Here is an 18,136-nt window from a genome sequence, read left to right as displayed (position 1 = left end):
CCGACCAATACTTGTTTAAAATCTCAAAGAATGTCGTTCTCTCTCTTTTTTTTTCTTCTTTTTTTTATTTGATTTGCTCATTTGGTTTTGATGCATTAAATATAATTTATGTACATTTGACAAATTTTAAAAATAAATTTAATTTACCCGCTGAGGGGAAAATCTGCAAAACGCTTTCATGTTTAATTTGTACAACGACTCTACATTTGATCATAATTAAAGCTTCATTTTACAGCCTCCAAAATGAACTTTTCGTGTCTTCTCGGCATTTTTCTGCACATGTGCAGAGTGTGATGAGCCCAGGCTGTAAAATAAAGCGTATTTTTATCCTCTACACACCCTGGCCGTGGTTATCTGGTCGCTTTTCTGTGAGTTTTACAGTTCCTGATGCAGACATGAAGGTGCAGCGATCACGGCCCAACAAAACATGCGTGTTTTTAACTGAAATCGGCATTTTAACACCAAAGCAAACATGCTTCCAGGTGTTTGTAGGCCATACTTTTATTATTTGTAGCTATTTATAAGCCTAATTAATGAAACTCTGATGTAAAAGATGCTGTCACTGTGAGGTACGTGTTGAAAAAAGACCGGACTACGATGTGTCTGATGAAAAGCAGACGGCTGTGACATGAACAGGTGGTTCCTGTGTCATTCCCATGCTTCTTTAAACAGTCACTCAACCTCCTGAAGAAGGAAGCCAGAGATGCAACATTCCCCTTCCTGTGTGGTCAAATGAAGGCTGGACGCGCTCTCGGGCTTTTCTGCGGGACATTTTGGGCTCGGTTAGCAGTCTCAGCCCATTGGCCCAGAGCAGAGATGAAGAAGCTGAAGCGGACATGTTCTATTGAACTGGAGCTCGGCCAAGACGCCAACCCTGTCATCCAGAGTAGGGTTTGGGACGCGAGGCGTGCGTCTGACATGGTGATAAATCAATTTAGTTGAGCCCAGAAAAGCTAAATCTATGCCGATGTGTCCTCTCCTCCAGCCCACTGACAGCCAAAAGAAAGCTTGGGATGTTATTGCTGCTGGAACACGACCAAAGTCACCCGAGCATTTTCCGACAGCATTACAGGCGGCTTGCAACAGTCCTCCCAGTCAGTCGTAAATGGCCGTAAAGCTGCTCGTTTGTGGCGTTTCGGTGCTGAGCTTCGTGCAGCCATACGGTGGCAGCATATGTATGAGAATGCGGTCTTCTGCCTTAATGTTGCTGCCATTTTCATTCAACTTTAATTCATGATATGCTCTGAGGTAGTGGAGCGCAGGCTTTGGCGGTGACGTAATTCTTTGCAGGGTTCTCTGATTTAGCCACCAGAGGATGCTCTTTACCTACAAATGACTGAGAAAGGGTCTTAACTTAAGCCTGAGAGAAGTAACAAGATGCTGTTTAGTTTTTATTCTTTAGGCTAAAGTAAAAAGAAGAAATAAATAGCTCAGGTTTTAATCCCAGTATCTGATTATATCCGGACACCCATCATTCGTGTCTAATCTTCATCGCAGGTCGAGGAAACGCCTTCTTTTGGGTTTTGGCTGCTGGTTTTGTCTCATGTTTACGGCGTCCCTGAGGTGCGAAACTCAACAACAGCGTTTCACAACAGTGTCGCGCACAAAAAGATTGGAAATCACAGTGAAATTCAGGAAAAAGCAGCAGAAAAAGTCCTTTTTTTGTGAAAGTTGTGGTTTGAAATGTTCTGTTTTCAGGGTATTTTATTTTGTGAAATGCTTTATTTGAAAGATGTTTGACTTTTCTTCTGGTTGGTGTGTTTTCAGATTTGTTTTGGCGTGTTTGACCCCATGGGGCCACCGTACCTGTGACGTCACCAATAATAAGTGTTGTGAAAGTTTCTAATTTTCAGCTCTTTTCTTCTTCTTCTTCTTCTTCCTCTTTACAGCGCAGTTGAAGCGTGAGATCAACTTCCCGAACTGCACTCTTCCCATTTCTAACTGTCTGTATATCTTTGTGTGTGCGTGCATGTGTGTGTGCACGGGGAGGGAGGGAACCGTGGAATGCTGTGATGTCATAAGCTCAGTCTCACACACACACAAAGACGAGGAGCACCCACAGGCACTCTGACTCTCAGCTTAGTTAGCACACTCTGCTGTGGAGCGGCTGCCTACATCCTACTGTGAGTACTTCAACAAATTCTACCCTTTTCTTACGGCTCCCTTTTGTTTTGTATCACTCACTTTCTCCACTCACTCCACCCCCCCCTCTTCCTTGGGTTTTCCTCTCTTCACCCTGCAGTGTGGGGCAGATGCCGATCTGTATTCCACCAGTGATAGTCTGAGACAAGCTTTCTTTCCCTCCAAGTGCTGCTTATGTGGTAGCCATTGTTTAACTTCCCACTGATTCCAGAGCAGTCCAATTCTGTGGGCCTTCTCTTTAAAGCTATGACCCAGTTATTCTTTCCCTTTTCTCAGGAGTCTTCCACTGATCATGCTAAAATGGAGCCGCTATTTTGTGGAGCTAGAGGGGATAAAGGGACATGGGTTTTGGAAGGGATGTGTGGTGGGGAGGGGAAGGAGTGAGCTGATGACAGAAACAGTCCCATTCCTCTGGAATCTCCTCCCATTCGTAACCACAGTCCGTCTGTCAGGGCAGAAGCAGCCTTTAAGCTCTTCCTTGCTCAATAAAGGCGGGACAGGATTTTCAAGTGAAACAAACTTCTACGGGAGAAAAACACGCCTCTGAGATGAGATTGGATCTAGAAATATATGTGAAGCTGCAGCTCACAAAAGGACACAATGTAATCTTTCAGCTGTCTGTGTTTTTCTTGTAGATTGTCCCAAAGATGGCCTCCAAAGTAAAAGAAAACTGACATTTTAGTTGAGCTGGAACGGGATTCTGTGTGTGTGTGTGTGTGTGTGTGTGTGAATGAGTGCATGTGTGAGAATGAACGTGCACCTTTATTCATGAAGAGCACTTTACACGGGTGAATAATAGTATAAACATGCCGGGAAACTCTGAGAACATGAGGCTATAAACCAGCAGGATAAACCAGCCACTTCGAGACGCTGCTCGCCAAAGGACAGTCCCTTCTCCCCCTGGACCCTCCACTCAGGTGCCAACATGTTGCAGCAGATTTTAAAGGACATGTACATCGAGCCCGATGTGCTGAACGCTCTGAACGAGGAACAGAAAAAGACTCTTTTCCTGAAAATGCGCCAGGAGCAGGTGCGGCGGTGGAAAGAGCGAGAGGAGAAACTGGAGAGAGAAGGACGGGATGCTGAGTCCAAGAGAGCAAAGCCAAGAAAAGGTAACCATGATGACCCATCACCTCCTCTTTGTTGTCAGTGACAGGGCGCAGCTTCCAGTTTTTCCATCACGCAGTCTGTCAGATGCTAAGAGTCCTTTTAGAGAAGATGTTTGCACAACATCCTGTGAATCACCTGATAGAGACGCACAATGCACAATAAGAGGACTGCTGAGGCTTTTGTGTTGTTAGTCACAGATATCCAAAGCTGCTGGGTATGCTGTAACTCATGCTGAGCCATACAAACAGTCATAAATGATTACTCAACGATTACTGCTCAGTGATGATGCTAATAAGCTAGCATCACACTCAGAGATCTTACCAATAACAGAGTTTAATAAGGCACATCACAGTAAATTGATGCAGTTTATCATGAATAATATTCTGTCTTGTTTAGGTCTATAAGCACAAAAGCTTCACATTTAGCCTTCAGGCCCCGACGTAGATCATTTCATTCCCTTTCACACAATGCAATGTGAGCCTGGGAGCAACAGGAAAGGCTCACAGATTCTGATTATGTGTGGAACATGATGGGAAATTGTTCCAGCTGGAGATGACAAGTCGGTTAAAACAAAATAATCACGCAAACACGTTGAATGGTGACTTTGTTTATCTGATGCTGGCTTCTGCTCAAAAGCAACAGTCAGAGTTTGAGTAAAAAAAAAAAACCAGCCAGAAACTCAGGAAGCCACAAATCAGTCTTGAAACTTGTTTGACGCACACTGGAGAATGTTGCCTGTCTGCATTTTCTCTCTGGTGCTAGTTTTAGCTGTAGTCTGACAATTCTCCGTGTCGTGACAACCTGCCGTAATTTCTTTCCTCTCAAGAGGAGCTCCTGGATCTCAAAGCAAGGCACAGCGTCACAATAAGACACAATAAGGACAGTTCACAGGCTGCAGTGGCTGCTTTAACTCTGTCTCGTCTTAGTTAATCACAAAGCACTTCCTATTAACTGCAGTTCAGAGTGAGAGAACAGTGCCCTGTCTATCTTTTAATGAGCAATGCAGCTGTTCGTAGGGGGCTGCTGGGACACTGCAGGCAGAGGTCACATGATCCCAGCTCTTCCACACAGGCCCCCTTATTTCTGAGTATTTCTAAAGCTTTGGAAACGTCTCGTGTTGCTGCGTAAAAAAGAGGGAAGTGAATTAAGACCCAATCCTGCAGATGATTGGCAGAGGGAGAGACGGGAAGTTTGCAGGAAACACATGTGTTTCAGAAACAAAGAGATTTTTGATGTAATCTGAACGGCCCAGTGGCAGAGCTCACATGTCACATTTCTGAGCGCAGGGTGAAGCTGGTGTCCCACTTGTTTGGTGTTAAGAGCTCACGTTCAGCCTTAAGACCTCTGTCATGAGAGTTTTTGTGGTTAAGCTGACTCGGTGGTAATTAGTGCTTTTGTGCTGATTATGACCGCGCTCTGGTGCGTCTGCATGTGTTTACGTTGAAGGGAAATATGGAAAAGGAGCTTCTGTTGTGTTAAAAGCATTATTCTGTTTACTTTTACCATTACAGACGACATTAGACATCGATTTTAAAGCTGGAACTGTACTCAAAGGAGTGGGACACCTGCTAATGATGCTGCAGTTTTGGTTGTGAGCCTGTTCTGTTCTTACTGCTGTGTTTTTGCCATTATCCCCGTAGGACCGGTTGGAAGGCAATCCACAGGGTAGACTGGCCAAACCAGTCCACTGTGAAAGTATGTTTTCAGTCAACATGTTCTCTCCCACAGCTGGGTTATCTCCACAGTGGCTTCTCTGCATTTCCAGTCACACGTCAGTGACATCTTAGCATCTTTCTTTGTGCCGCCACGAGCTCAGAAAAGGGCAGAGATGCTGACTGGGATAATGTTTAAGGTAGAAACAGATACTTTCCAGCACATAAATGTCAGTGAGGTCTTCTTCTTCTTCATATATATCGCCTGTTTGAGCACATTTGTGTTGTGCTTCTTGGGCCTAAAGCAGCTCCTGATCAGGCCTACAAACCCAAACGCTGCGCTGAATGTATCTGAAGGTATATCGCTGACAAGTTGGCAGATTTCTTTCTGTATAACCAGAGTTATAAAAGATTAACTTATAGATCTGAATGGCCACAGTTTGAACAAATCTCCCCATTTCTTTTGAATCAGCATGCCTTTAAACCTTTGACTCGTACTGTGTAAGTACAGCATTTCATTAAGTTGATGACTCAATGTTCTTTATTCTTTATAAAGAAATGTGATTTTGATGAAATGTGTAGGCATATTACAGCTTTTCACGTGTTTCATTAGCAAATCGCCTTTATTTTAGTAGCCTGTTTCTGACGTAATGTGAGATGTATAAATCGTTTCAACCCATTTAAATTAGAATAATTCACAGACAGCATGTTAGACCTATATCATTTAAAAAAACCTTAGAAATATTTAAGATTGAAGCTGATTCCAGAGGAGTGTGCATTAAACATGAGGCGTGAGTTCAAGTTAAAACACTGTGAAAGACTTGAGATAAACAGGTTTAAGTTTAAGAATGAATTATACTCACTACAAAAATATTAATATTAATATTTTCAGCAGTTATGACACATGGTACCATTGAAGAGAATCGAGGCTAAGAACTAACCACGATCTCAGGCCACGCTGACCCGGTTCTGAACTGGAAATCACTTAAATAAAGTTAATTATTTAAGTTAATATAAAACTAACCCTTTAAATTCTTTTGGAAACGATGGATGCTGCAGTCTGTGGATGGTGTGGACGCATTAATCCACAAGGTTTTTGATAATTGGCACATATTTGAAGGCATGCTGAACAATAACACCTGCAGGAAAATGTCTGGGTGCTAAACTGCTTTCACCAAAAGAAAGATAAGACCGAGGAGAACCTGAGTTCTTGAGCTGCTAAAATCATATTTCAAGCAAGAAGGTGAAATAAACAACTGGACTCTCAATGTAAATGTTCTCCCGTCCAAACCTTTTCAGGAATGTGTCGCTTGGGTCCGTTGAATAGGGGTTTCAGGGATTTGCAAACCTCCTTTCTTTACCTTCAACGTGATGGTTAACTTTGTGCTTTTGTAACAGCCAACAGTAAGAGCGTGAGCTGGCTGCCCGGCCGGGATGGAGACGTATCGGTGCTTGTGATCGGGGACGTGGACGAGCTCACCGCCAAATTCATCAGCTCTGGATTTGCAGAAAAGAAGTCGCCAAATCTCCAGAACAACTTAATGTAATTATCTGTTGCAACATGAAACACTTGTTTTTGTTGCAAACCAACTAAATATTGATATTATTCTGTATCTACACAGAAAGATAACTCGGTCTCCTTGTGTTTTATAGCCATAAAACTATCTTGAAGAGCAAAAATGTTCCAGAAGATGTCAGAACTGAAAGAGAAAACCTGCCTCCAAAGACACAGCCTGGAATCTCCTTGAATTTGAAGGTGTGTTGCTGTTTGTTTGGTCGTTTAGAAACTGGTTTGAATGTCACAATGACTTTAAAGCTTGAGCACAAAGGTAATTCAGAGAAATATTGTCTGTTAATTTCTTTATGATTTGATTTAACAGAACTTTTAACTGAACATAATTGTTATTATTGCTGAAGAAGGTTGAATGATGCTAAATGGTCTTTATCTGTCCAGGTGTCACAACAACTTGATTTAATATTCCCATTTTAAACCTGTTAAAACTATCAATTAGGCTTTTGAACAAATTAGATTCAATTTAATTTCTCTTTAAGGCCTTAAAGTTGGGCCTTTCTGTCGAAGTGAGCCAGTGTGAGGGTGGCAGCTCGAGTAAATGAGGGCATCACACATCACCAAACACTGGACAGACATGTCTTCAAAGTCCTTATAATTTAAAATATTCTTGGGCATTTTACTGCATTTATTGCCCAACTGTTGTTTGTTTTCTTTGTTCTTTTTGCTCTCCATCCCCCTAATTATTGCAATCACTGAGCTGACTCAAAGTTAAAGGGATGACGTGTCACATCTTCTGTCAACTAACACGGGACTGTCTCTCCCAACAGGGGAAGTGCGAGGGAACGGGTGCATTACCCCCTCTGCCGGTGAGTTGGAGGAACTACGTCCCTTTCCTGAGCCGCGTGCTCTCAGGCTGCATCAGGGCCTGAAACTCATGTAATGTCTTTGTTAAACCCACAGGTGTCAGTGAGCGAGCACACAGCAGCCACAGCAAAAGAAAAGGTATTTGTGAATTAAAGCAGTCTAAAGTTTTTCTTCGCATTTATCTGCAATCCAGTTTTTTTTTGTTGCTTTTTCTTCTAGATTTTTTATAAAGTACATATCGCAGATGGTTTGCAAAGCGCTGAACTGTTGGTTTTGAGTTTTATATGTGCTGTGAATAGCAAAAAGAGTCCAGTTCTTCCACCAAGATGTTGTTAGTAATGAAGCAATCCACTCCCCAGCTTCTTAAATGTGACTTTAGAGGGCATGTGTGGCTTTTCATGGCAGTCCCACCCTCTGTGAGTAACAGGAAACGGTGGTTAGGGCCAGCTGTCCCCTCACTCCCAGCCTCTCTGCAGATCGTCTTTCCCTGAGCATTCCGGTCTCTTTGTGCTTCAGTTTGTCTGAACCGCCGCACCCCTCAAGGGGCTGTAGGGGGGGGGCAGCTGCACTGAACTGTCCTCCCACTGGCTCCATCATCACTCCAGACTTGGCTGTCTGGGGAGTATGTTTTCTATCTCTTTCTGTGTTTCCGTGCACGGAAATGTGTATGTGTGCCTGTGTGCAGGTGACACGTTCTGTGTGAACAGCTGAATCACAGAGGCAAGGCAGGATTTCTAAACTGCCCTGGAACAGATGGTTGATGAACTTGATCAGGGAATTAAAACGCCAGAGATAGAGAATGCGTCAGTCGCAGATTGTGGGATAGTCTCCTGAGGTTTGGGCGCGTGAGCTCTCCTCTCTTCTCTGCTTTTCCGTCCTCTGCACCACAGAAGGAAATGTCTCTTCCTCACATCCCTTAAATCTACAGCCTGTCCATATTACAGGCCCAAACACATTTCTGCTAACCCCTTGCTGATGTGACTACGGCCAGCCTCCACCTTAGGAAGTTTAGCCAGTGTGACAGCGAAGGATCTAAAGCAAAAACCTCTTTAGATAGAGTGATTTCTTCCTGGAAACAGGCAGGAGCTTGCTTTGGCGCTGTTGCTAACGCTGCTGCAGGTTTTCTCCCTTTGATTTTGTGAGGGATGGAGTCATCCTGTGAGAGGAGGAGGGAGCACCAGTTGATTAAGAAGGCGTGAGATTAGGAAGGAAGATTAGCAAGGCAGCTTGATTTTTAAGTCACCATATAATTTTCTCACCACACATCCTTAAACTCTTAATCAGTGGTCATAGTTCTGTGTGTTTCATTGTGGAACAGCCTTGTCATTGGAGAGCTGTAATTTGGTGAATCATTCATCCAATGACTGAATCAAACATGACAGTAATTCCACTGTTTTTGAATTAGTTGTCAACACTGATCGCACTCTTCTAACCTCTTTTGTCACTCTGCGGCTCGACCTGAAGTCATCCAGTGCGAACGAGGAGAAGTCAGTTCCCCAGCCCTCCACCTGCCCCAGAGCGAGCCTCGTCAACATGAGATCAGCTTCTGCAAAGGCAACACTAGACTGTGTCACCAAGAGACCCGATCCTAGGCTGGCTGCCGCTGCGCCATCACCAAACAGCGCCAGCGTCAAAAAAGAGTCCGGATCAACGTCAGCCACCAAAAGCAGCCTGTGGCAGGAACCCCAGGAATCCAAGGGCGGGAAAGGTTAGTGAGCATGGCATCAAATATGAGGGTAAATGTTGGGTGTTGGGTGTCAAGATGGATTTAATTTAAGATTGTTTTAAGCCCTGAATGATGGGCAAACTGTCCGGGGTACGCCCATCCTGTCTTTTACTGGGTACAGCAAATCATCGTGGCTAATCCAAGCCAAGGCGTTCCAAAAAGTGGGAAATCCAGGAATCTTCCTCTGCTGTTCCTGTCATGCTTTTCGGTTAGATATTACTGGAGACTGCCTTGAACACTTGTGTGGGTTGAAACTGACTCCAAAATAACTGTCACCACCAACCACGAAGCCAAAAAGAGAATCTTCTCCACGGCTTTTTCTGTAGCAGAACCGGTCGGGACAAAGTTCACACAAGACAGTTTTCTCAGTGCTGCAGTGAGGAAGAGGGATTTATTCCCCCAAACCCAATGTGCTGGCCAAATAGTGCCTCAGCCTCCTGGAATCTTTATGGACTGGCAGAGAGAAAGAGGCCAGCCTAGAGGGGAAACGCTTATGCGACTGGGATTTGGCTCCTGGTGCCCCATCGTTCCTGCACACCTGCATGTTTTGCAGCTTCTCTATTGTCTTGTTTGAGGAAATTAGTAGGAGTGAAATGGTAGATAAATGGACTGTACTTATGTAGAGAAGCACTTTTACAGTACAAGCCCATGTGGCTGTTCTCTATCACACACATTCAAACACCAATGGGCGCAACGTGGCGTTCGTGCTTCAGCACGCGGTCCAGAGACGCTGGGAGGCGAACTTCCTCCTGAGCTGCAGTTAATGCTCCCTGCTAACTGCTGAAATATGCTCCAGATAACTGGAGGTGTACGGTCAGGAAATCAGACCAAAACTGATTTAAAAAACTTATCCTTGAGAGCAACATTCAGTGAATTTGATTTAAATTAGTTTTAAAACAAGCAGTAAAAAAAAACACCAGCTCTTCATGGTCTTTACCCGTCGGGGTGTTTTATTGAGAGTAGAAAATTTAACTCCAGCCATTCGGACCCTATAACAACTAGCAAATCCGCAGATAATGCAAGAAAAACTATATTTTCAGAGAAAATTTCCATTAAAATTCAAGGTAAACTGATATATTATTTCATATTATGCTGTTAAAGGCTGAATGAGAATGAATAAACAGCTTATTACAACCTTCACTTATATACGCATTAGCACAAATAACGTGCTGGATGTGTCTCACTGAGTGTCAGAAGATATTTGTCCATGCAGATGTGCAGATAACTTTTTTCAGAGATGACTTCTCGTCTTTTAAAAGACATCTTGGGACTTTCCCTGAAAGTCTTAAAGGGTGCTTTACAGATTGCTTTTGGAAGCCAGCAATCAGTCTGAAGAGCTGACTCTCATTCAACATAAAGTGACCCGAATACGCTCAGAAAAGGAGAGTCGGGGGTGAAGTTAGCGCCATCCAGTGGAAGGAAATGATACTGTGGAAAAAATCAAGTTAAGCAGGAGAGAAAAATCTCATTTCAATGTGATCCCTCTGCTGGAAAAATGCTCATCCTACATTCTCCTTAAAACATGTTGCAACAGCTCACGGCTGCTATCAGTCAGGAGGCAACAAACGAAGAACTGGATCTTTATTTTACCCAGTCGACAGGCTGGGTAAGAACCATGTTGAACGTTTGTGGGCTGCTGAACGGGAACGAATCAGATCTTTTCTGTGTAGTTAATTTCCCTCATAACTTCCTTAAAACAGCAGCCTTTCAGTAAACTGACAACCTAACAGACAGTTCCTCGGTGTATTCCTTGGACTGCATGTTTTACTGCCTGATAGACAGTTTGATGGGGAAAGAAAACAGCCCAACTCTGGCAATTCTCAGTGGACTCGGGAGGCTGAAAACACTTCTACTCGTAATGTTGTCATGTATTGTCAGGTAAGAAGTCTGTGGAGGCATCTGCAGGGCTTTATGATAAGAAATCCACTGGATACAAAGAAGAAAACAAGCGTACAGGACCAGTAAAATGTGGCAGCGAGGGGCTACATGCTACATTCATGTGTGTTTGCTTCCACCCACATTGGTGACTGGTTATTAGATCACTGGACGATGCCTGGGCACCAAATACGAGACAAATGTGGGGAAGAGGAAAGGAAACGCTAAAGAACAGCTGGTGTAGTGGGAGTTGAGGTGGGCTGAGCACGGCGCTGAATAAATGTTTCTTGACTCTGGACGAGCGTCTGTCCTTGACAATGGCAGGAAGCTTGTTCCAAGAGGAGGAGGTAAACTGAGGCTCATGCCTCGGCTGTTTTCTTTTAAATGAGGGTAATGACAAGGACTCCTGTGTCCCATGTGCAGGGACTGTGGCCCACACAGCAGTTGTAGAAAAACAACTTAGTCATCTGCGTTAGTCGTTGGAGTTAAGCACTGCTTATACGATGCAGGTGCTGGACTTATACTGCTCCAAACCCCTGAATCCAACACTGAGGAAATCATAGCTGCTGTGTGGGAAGTTGAATACTGTGACAAAGTAGCTTTTGCTAAACTAGCAAGGACAGAATAAAACGTGTTGCTAAAGGGAAAACATCCAGTAGATGTAGATATTTGCTCTGAATTTATGTTATTATGTAAGTGTTTTTGGAGATTAGGGGATAGAAGAAGTTTTATTATTATTATATCAAAAGATTTTTTGTGCAAGTGAAGATTATTACTTTAGAAAATATCCAAAAAATATGGCATTTAAGCCCCGTTAGCCTGGTAGTAATAAGCTTAATGCAAATAATCAACAACTTTGTCTTCAGGATCCGTGATGTAAAGATCTCTCAGATCTCTCAGATGCAATATTTACAATCTGAAAACCAGCCTCATAGATAAAAGAGGAGATTAAAGACATACAGACTGTATTCAAACAGGCTCTTGTGTAAGAATAAATACACATTGTGTTGGACAGATAACAGTCTTTGAATGCATCTCTTGAGTTGTTTAATTCAGCATCTTTTTACCTTTCGGTGGGATCAATATTCTGACTAATTTGACCACATTTTATGCTGCATGTTCACTTTGACGTCAATATTTTGCCCCAAACCTTATTTACTGCATAAGAAAAGAGAAAAAACAAACTCTGTTCGTCTGCAAATGAGGAGCCCTCCTCTAAACTGCAATAAAGTCCAAGATCAGGAGTAGAACAGTGCACATTATAAGAGGTCAGAGGTTGAAATGAAGCCAAACGTTGAGGCAGAGGACTGTATGTGTGCAGGAGGCCGTGGTTTGAGGATAGATGCACGAGGAGTCTTCAGCAGCTGGACATTAGCGCCAGTTTTTGTGTTCGTAAACCATTCTTTCTCTGTTCGCCGGCTTCCTCTCCTCTATCTTCACCTCCAGAGGGAAAGACAGGCATTCCAGCGCTGCTTCCCGACTCTAGCCTTGGGCAACTCTCAGCCAAAGCTGATAAGTGACAGGGGCCCCAGCCCCCATTCAGGAGCCAGCCCCCACGCTTCCACACACACACTCACCTATGCTTCTCCTCCTCCCTGCCCTTCAGTCCGCAGACGTGCTGCTCGGGAATTCTGCCCTCTGCTCCACTTCTGCCCCCCACCTTCACACCCGGCCCCTCCTCTTCTGGAGCTCTTTGAAGAGATAGATTGGTCTTTAATTTTTGTGCTCGTTCACGCCGCCTCCTGCTCCGTCCTCTTTGTCTCCCCCGCACAGTTATGAGATGTGATGCCACCTGAAAGCTCAAACCATAGATTAATCGATCCTGTCGCGTGATTCGGTGCAAAAAATCTCTTTTATGTCAATTACTGTTTTCGCAAGAAGTGTTAATCACTGCTTCTGCAGACAGGGATCAGGGTGCAGCTGTTGAGGACAGTTTCGGGCCGAAAGGCGTGGAGTTGATGCATTTTTTGGGTGTGACGACAGGTTAGTCAGTGGGAAGGTATTATGGGTCGTTTCAGATTTCATAGTCAATCCCCATAACACCAATACTCCTCCTCTCGCCTTCTTTCTCTATCTCCCCGTCTCTCTATTAAGCATTCCACTCAGACATGCACCAAGGCTCTGAGCTCGAAAAACTCTGCCCGTGAATGTGTGTGTGTGCCCGTGAATGTGTGTTTGGTGCGTGCCTGAATGTGTGTCAGCCTCAATTGCTGGAGCCTATCCAAGGTTTCCGTGGTGACCACACAACACAACGAGACAATCAGAGGCAAGCCCACGCAGCGCGGTGAGAGGACATTAACACAGGAACTGCGGGTCAGGGGGCAGAGGAAGGCAGGGAAGCTCAGGCGGGGAGGAAGATGAGGAGGAAGGTGACGATGGGGGCAAGAGGGCGTGAGCGAGGAGAGCGGGAGGAGTAAACAACAATAACCAATAAAACATCCAGAAAGGCTACTCTGGGTTTCTTTCTTCCCTTCGCGCCGGCAGGACATCGGGCTTTAAAGGTTTCCTGGCCCCGGGAGTGCCCGCGTAGTCGTGGCTTCACCCAACCTCTGCGTGTGTGCGTGGTGTTAGTCAGAGATGGCGGCATGCGTGACTGAGTCTGTGAGCAGGGGGGGGGGGGTGTGTGTGTGTGCGTGTGAGAGAGAGCAAGCACGGGCCTGAACGTAACGTGAGAATGTGCGTGTCTTTTTAAATTCAGCTGTTGGAAACAGTGTGTAAGTGTGTGTGTGTGTGCATGTTTTCACTTTATTTTGTGTACATGTGTGTGTGTGTGTGTGTCTGCACGCGGGTGCTCTCACATATCTCCGTCCCCCGGGGATGACGCTAAAAATATGTGGCTCCTCGAGCCTTCTGGTGTCTGAGCAGCGTCTGTCTGCTCTCCGTTGCCGTCCCTGTGGCCCTCCCTCCCCTTCGTTACTCCTGTTCCCTCAATTCCTCACTCAATTACACCCTCTTCCAAACACAGAACCTCAACAAGCACACGCACACAAACTACACCCAGCTGTGCCTCCGCCGCACTTCCACCGAGGATGACCTCTGCTCAGCCAGTTTGAGATAAAGGGAGGCGAATGAAAAGGGAAGAGGGGGGAAAGATAGAAGAGAGTGAAGGATGCAGCAGCATCTGGAGATGCGTTGAAATCGTTGAGTCGTGAGGAACCAGAGTGACGTATGTGTGTGTGTATCCTTCACTCACTGATTTATTGATATGATGTGGAATCATGAAGTTAGTTTGAGATTAGTCACTGTTTTCATAGCCTTAACTTGTCAGATAATGACAGAGGTGCGTGTTGAAAAGCGATTTTAAAGGCCCTCCTCTGCATTGTAATGAGGTTTGTTTCTGTTGTGCTCAGCCTGGTCTCACGGATGTGTGTGACCTCTTAACACAGCATTACAGGGTAGAAGCACATACAGAAACCTGTTAAAATTACATGTTGATACCATGAAAGGCAACGAGCTTCTTCTCCACTTGGTTACCTTGGTGACAATTCCCAATCCAGGAGATAATGATGATGATGATGAGCTTTAACAGCCAAAAGTGATGTTTTTCACGTGAGGTCAGGCAGCAAATCATGGATGATCACTTCCTAACCGGCTTGTTTGGATGCCTAAACCTCACCAAGTAGCTTTAAGATGACCACATGCTAATTTTGATCATGCGTGGGCCAGTTCACACGACTACCTTTACCCATCATACAGTTCATTCATCAACTCTGGAGCCATTTCTGAGAGATATGAGTGTCCCTGTTTAACTGAGCCAGAACATTAACAACACAAGCTTTTTACTTCCCAAACTAGAGAAGAAGCAGTGAGCTCTGCACTAATATCTGTCCTTTACGTCCTAAAAATAGTCTCATGTAGGTGGGGGTGTGGTGAAAGTAATGTTCGCCTGCCCGGAGCTACCTACCACGCTTTTTTGCTCATCTCTGTGCTCTGTTAGGTGGCAGTTTTTCTTCTTCTTCTGTTGGCTCCAGGGTAGACTACACACTGCGGTGACTCATGTTCTCTTCAGTGATACAAAGTGGTATTACAGTAAAGTCTGGGCCACCCCTGAACTTCCTCAGCTGTTTGTTTCAGCTGCATCGCAGGTTTTTATTATAATGTCTCGGATGTTGCTTTTTCTAATTCTGCAGCTGATTTTTGTTCATTTTTGGCACCACATTCCTGAAGAGTAAAGCTTCAAAATGAACCATCACGTTCTCTGTAACAGATAGATTGTCTCACTGGAGCTAAGTTGATCTTAAACCCTGCGTTTCAGACTCCGGCGTCTCAGAAGCGTCTCGGAGGGCGGCCTCAGATGAGGCCGGGACATCCAGGACTGCACCAACCTGCGCAGGGCGTGGCCGGGTGGCTCAGCTGATGAAAACCTTCAGTGTTGAAACGCCAACACAGACCCCCCCTCGTGGCGTCAAGCCACCGCTTCCGAACAAGCCGAGCCACTTGCATCAAACGACCACGTCCACCATCAGGTAATCCTTGAACAATGATGGACAGACTCCGACCCGGCTCCACCTGTCCCAGGCTCTGGACTGACGCCACACAAGACAATGTCAGACACCTGAGGTGGAGCCTCCGCGGGAACCCGAGGGGCTGCAGAACCGTAAAGGGTCTCAGAGATGGTAATGTTGTTGCTATCGTTTCCAAAGCACAGTGACGTAAAAAGCTTGAATGTAACGGTTTTTGTTCTTTTTAATTTTGGATGCTGCCGTGCTGTAAAGATAGATGATGGGATAAAGATTCCAAAGCAACGGGTTGTTTTTGAGTAATTTGGCTTTATAAAGACACACTTCTTCTATGGTTTGTGAGTGAATCAGTAAGTGTCACAACGTTACTCTAACACAGTTTTTACTTTACTTCACAAAGCCTCTGCACACCTATTGCATTATTTTAAGCGGTTATGAGACAGTTTCCAGCACACACACGTATATTGTGGGTTGTTTTCTCTTAATTTCTGTGTTCTTGAACAAAAGTAGGGCAAGGGGAGCTAGAGCTAAGGTATAGAAGGGCCCTCACACGTCCTGCTGTCTCCTTCCAGGGACGAGTGTCGGCTTCTTTATTTGTCACAGTGCAGCTTAAGCCTCCCTCTGCCACCTGGCAGGAGTCTCACTGCGACCTGTTGTGGACCAATGACAGCGCCAAACACGCACTCATCTGTCACTCCCAGTGGATCAAATCCTGTCAGGTTAGACGTTCGCTGCCAAATAATCCAGCTCCGTGTTACCTTTCTTTTGTTTTTTCAGTTGTGTGCGTGGATATTCATACTGTGGTTTGTTACATTTTCTTTATGGAGACACTTTTAATACTGGGATGTTAAGCTCTCTTATAAAATGAGAGGCATCTTCATACTTGATATCAATGTTAAGTGGTGCAAAGAAAGATTAAAACAGCAAACATGCGTTGTGTAGTTTTTTAATTTATTTGCCACCCTCTTCCTGTCTGTCTCTGAGTCCCAAATTAAATGAAACATCTTTCTTTCTGACGTCTCAAAGCTCAATGAGAACAAATATTTGTCAATTTTCTATTAAAATATAGCAGCTGTAACAGGTACAGTGTGTCACGCAGCTTGTAGTTACTTTACTGCTAACGTATACATTTTTTACAACCAGTCTCAGCATATAGACCTGCATGTTTGACCAGGGCCAGTTTGAAATTTTTATTAGATCTGCAGCAGCACTTCTCTCCTGTGCTGGTCGTCCCTGTTCCCTGACATCTTCTGCTTAATTCTGAGTAATGGAAATTGTTGCCAGTGCAGAAACAAGAGGCATATTTTCACATTTGTTCGTGTGATTTCCATCTGGTAATAAACTCATATCTGGAACCTGTTTTAAAGAAAATCTCCACCTTGACCAACCAGCTCACTGGGATATATAAAGTATTTACAGAATTTACTGAGCAATGATCACTTGTGAGATGCCCTCTGCTGCTTTCCAGCATCATAATGAACTAATTCACACTGACTGTAGGTTCTGCTGGTAAAGACCAGGTCATGAACATTGTCACAGGAGCTGGAGGATGTGAGATGCAGGTGAAATAGCAGGATAATTTGGGCTCAGAGAGTTTATTGTAAAATTACATGTTGACAGTTTGTGGGTCACAAGAACAGAGGCACAATCCACACATATACTCAAAAATACACTCATAGATGTGCAGAAGGATACGGGACATGGTTATGGCACCACTATGGCAACAATATGTGTGGAATGTAATACTGTAATGCAGTGAAACTGTCACTTCATGTGGAAGTTTAAGTGTGTGAGACGGTATTTATAAAGAAAACACATGCATATTATTATCATTTTTGCATTTTTTAACCAAACTAGTAAAAGGTATGATCCCTGGTTGCTGTTTTGATCGAGCTGAGTGGTCGGTTTTAATGGTTTGTTGTTGTTCAGTAACCGAAGATGCAGCAAAACTTGTGAAATCATTTCCAATAAGTACAATAATCATTTTCAATAAGTACAATAATCAGTTTCAATAAGTACAATAATCAGTTTCAATAAGTACAATAATCAGTTTTAATAAGTACAATAATCAGTTTCAATAAGTACAATAATCAGTTTTATATACAGAAGTTAGATAATTTTATCAGTTAGAGTATCACAGTATCAAATATCTAATATATTCTAGTTCTATATTTTAATATATTATATTCTAGTTGCTGTATATTCAAATCAGTTCAATTCAGTTTCATGGCTCTTTGAAGATTATGTCACATCGTGCCAATTCAAAACCCGTCGCCTAGCAAAGGAAACCAACAGAATACATCAAAACCAAAAAAATCCTCCTCGTCATTTACGTGTCAAATTAATTTCTAACAGGAAGAAACCTCCAGCAGAACCAGACTTAGGATTTTGGGGAATTCTAAATACAAGATAAGATTCCCATAAAATCAAATGTACACATAGTTTGACCCATTTCACAGAAGCATTTTCCCGATACTGTCATATGTCTAGTCTGTATCCAGACTTTTAAAAAAGCCTTGCGACTGTTAGCAGCCAAAGTAATCAGACTTTGATGGTAAAAGCACGCCTTGCACACAAAACCCTGCAGTCCAGGTGTAGATGGATGCTGTATCTGTGCAGGCCGCTGTGTAATCTTTGAAAAGTTACAGCGTAAGACATCAGGAAATAAATGGCTTCTGTTGTGCACACGAGGTTCTCGTGCAACACACTGAAAACGCTGAAGCACGCAACTGTGCAATGCCGCCTAGATCTCCATCTCCCAATGAGCCCAACAATGGCTGTTGCTGTTCTCTGA

General features: G+C 44.0%; 2 protein-coding genes across 2 annotated transcripts in view; one reads left to right on the top strand and one right to left on the bottom strand.

Moving 5' to 3' along the window:
- The window catches only part of cxxc5a (CXXC finger protein 5a), a 251,815-nt gene that overhangs the window by 165,794 nt on the left and 67,885 nt on the right, over positions 1 to 18,136 (bottom strand). The gene's annotated exons all lie outside the window — the stretch shown is intronic.
- Positions 1,968 to 16,281, top strand: LOC140279234 (uncharacterized). The gene is made up of 8 exons (XM_072374340.1): positions 1,968 to 2,123; positions 2,778 to 3,254; positions 6,303 to 6,447; positions 6,558 to 6,660; positions 7,245 to 7,283; positions 7,378 to 7,419; positions 8,746 to 8,989; positions 15,138 to 16,281. Exons 2-8 carry the CDS (start codon positions 3,068 to 3,070, stop codon positions 15,350 to 15,352), a joined length of 975 nt encoding a protein of 324 aa, XP_072230441.1. The 5' UTR covers positions 1,968 to 2,123; positions 2,778 to 3,067; the 3' UTR covers positions 15,353 to 16,281.

This window comes from Leuresthes tenuis, unplaced genomic scaffold, assembly GCF_036924035.1.
Source record: "Leuresthes tenuis unplaced genomic scaffold, fLeuTen1.0.hap1 SCAF_21, whole genome shotgun sequence".
NCBI lineage: Eukaryota > Metazoa > Chordata > Actinopteri > Atheriniformes > Atherinopsidae > Leuresthes > Leuresthes tenuis.
Note: the sequence above shows the minus strand (reverse complement) of the source record. Positions and strands in the feature narration are given on the sequence as shown.

What these genes read in the sequence shown, in the direction of transcription:
- LOC140279234 (XM_072374340.1), top strand. Translation starts at nt 3,068, where the DNA reads ATGTTGCAGCAGATTTTAAAGGACATGTACATCGAGCCCGATGTGCTG. An exon ending in CAGCCACAGCAAAAGAAAAG is followed by an intron (nt 7,420 to 8,745) that starts GTATTTGTGAAT and finishes CTCGACCTGAAG; the next exon opens with TCATCCAGTGCGAACGAGGA. An exon ending in GGAATCCAAGGGCGGGAAAG is followed by an intron (nt 8,990 to 15,137) that starts GTTAGTGAGCAT and finishes CCTGCGTTTCAG; the next exon opens with ACTCCGGCGTCTCAGAAGCG.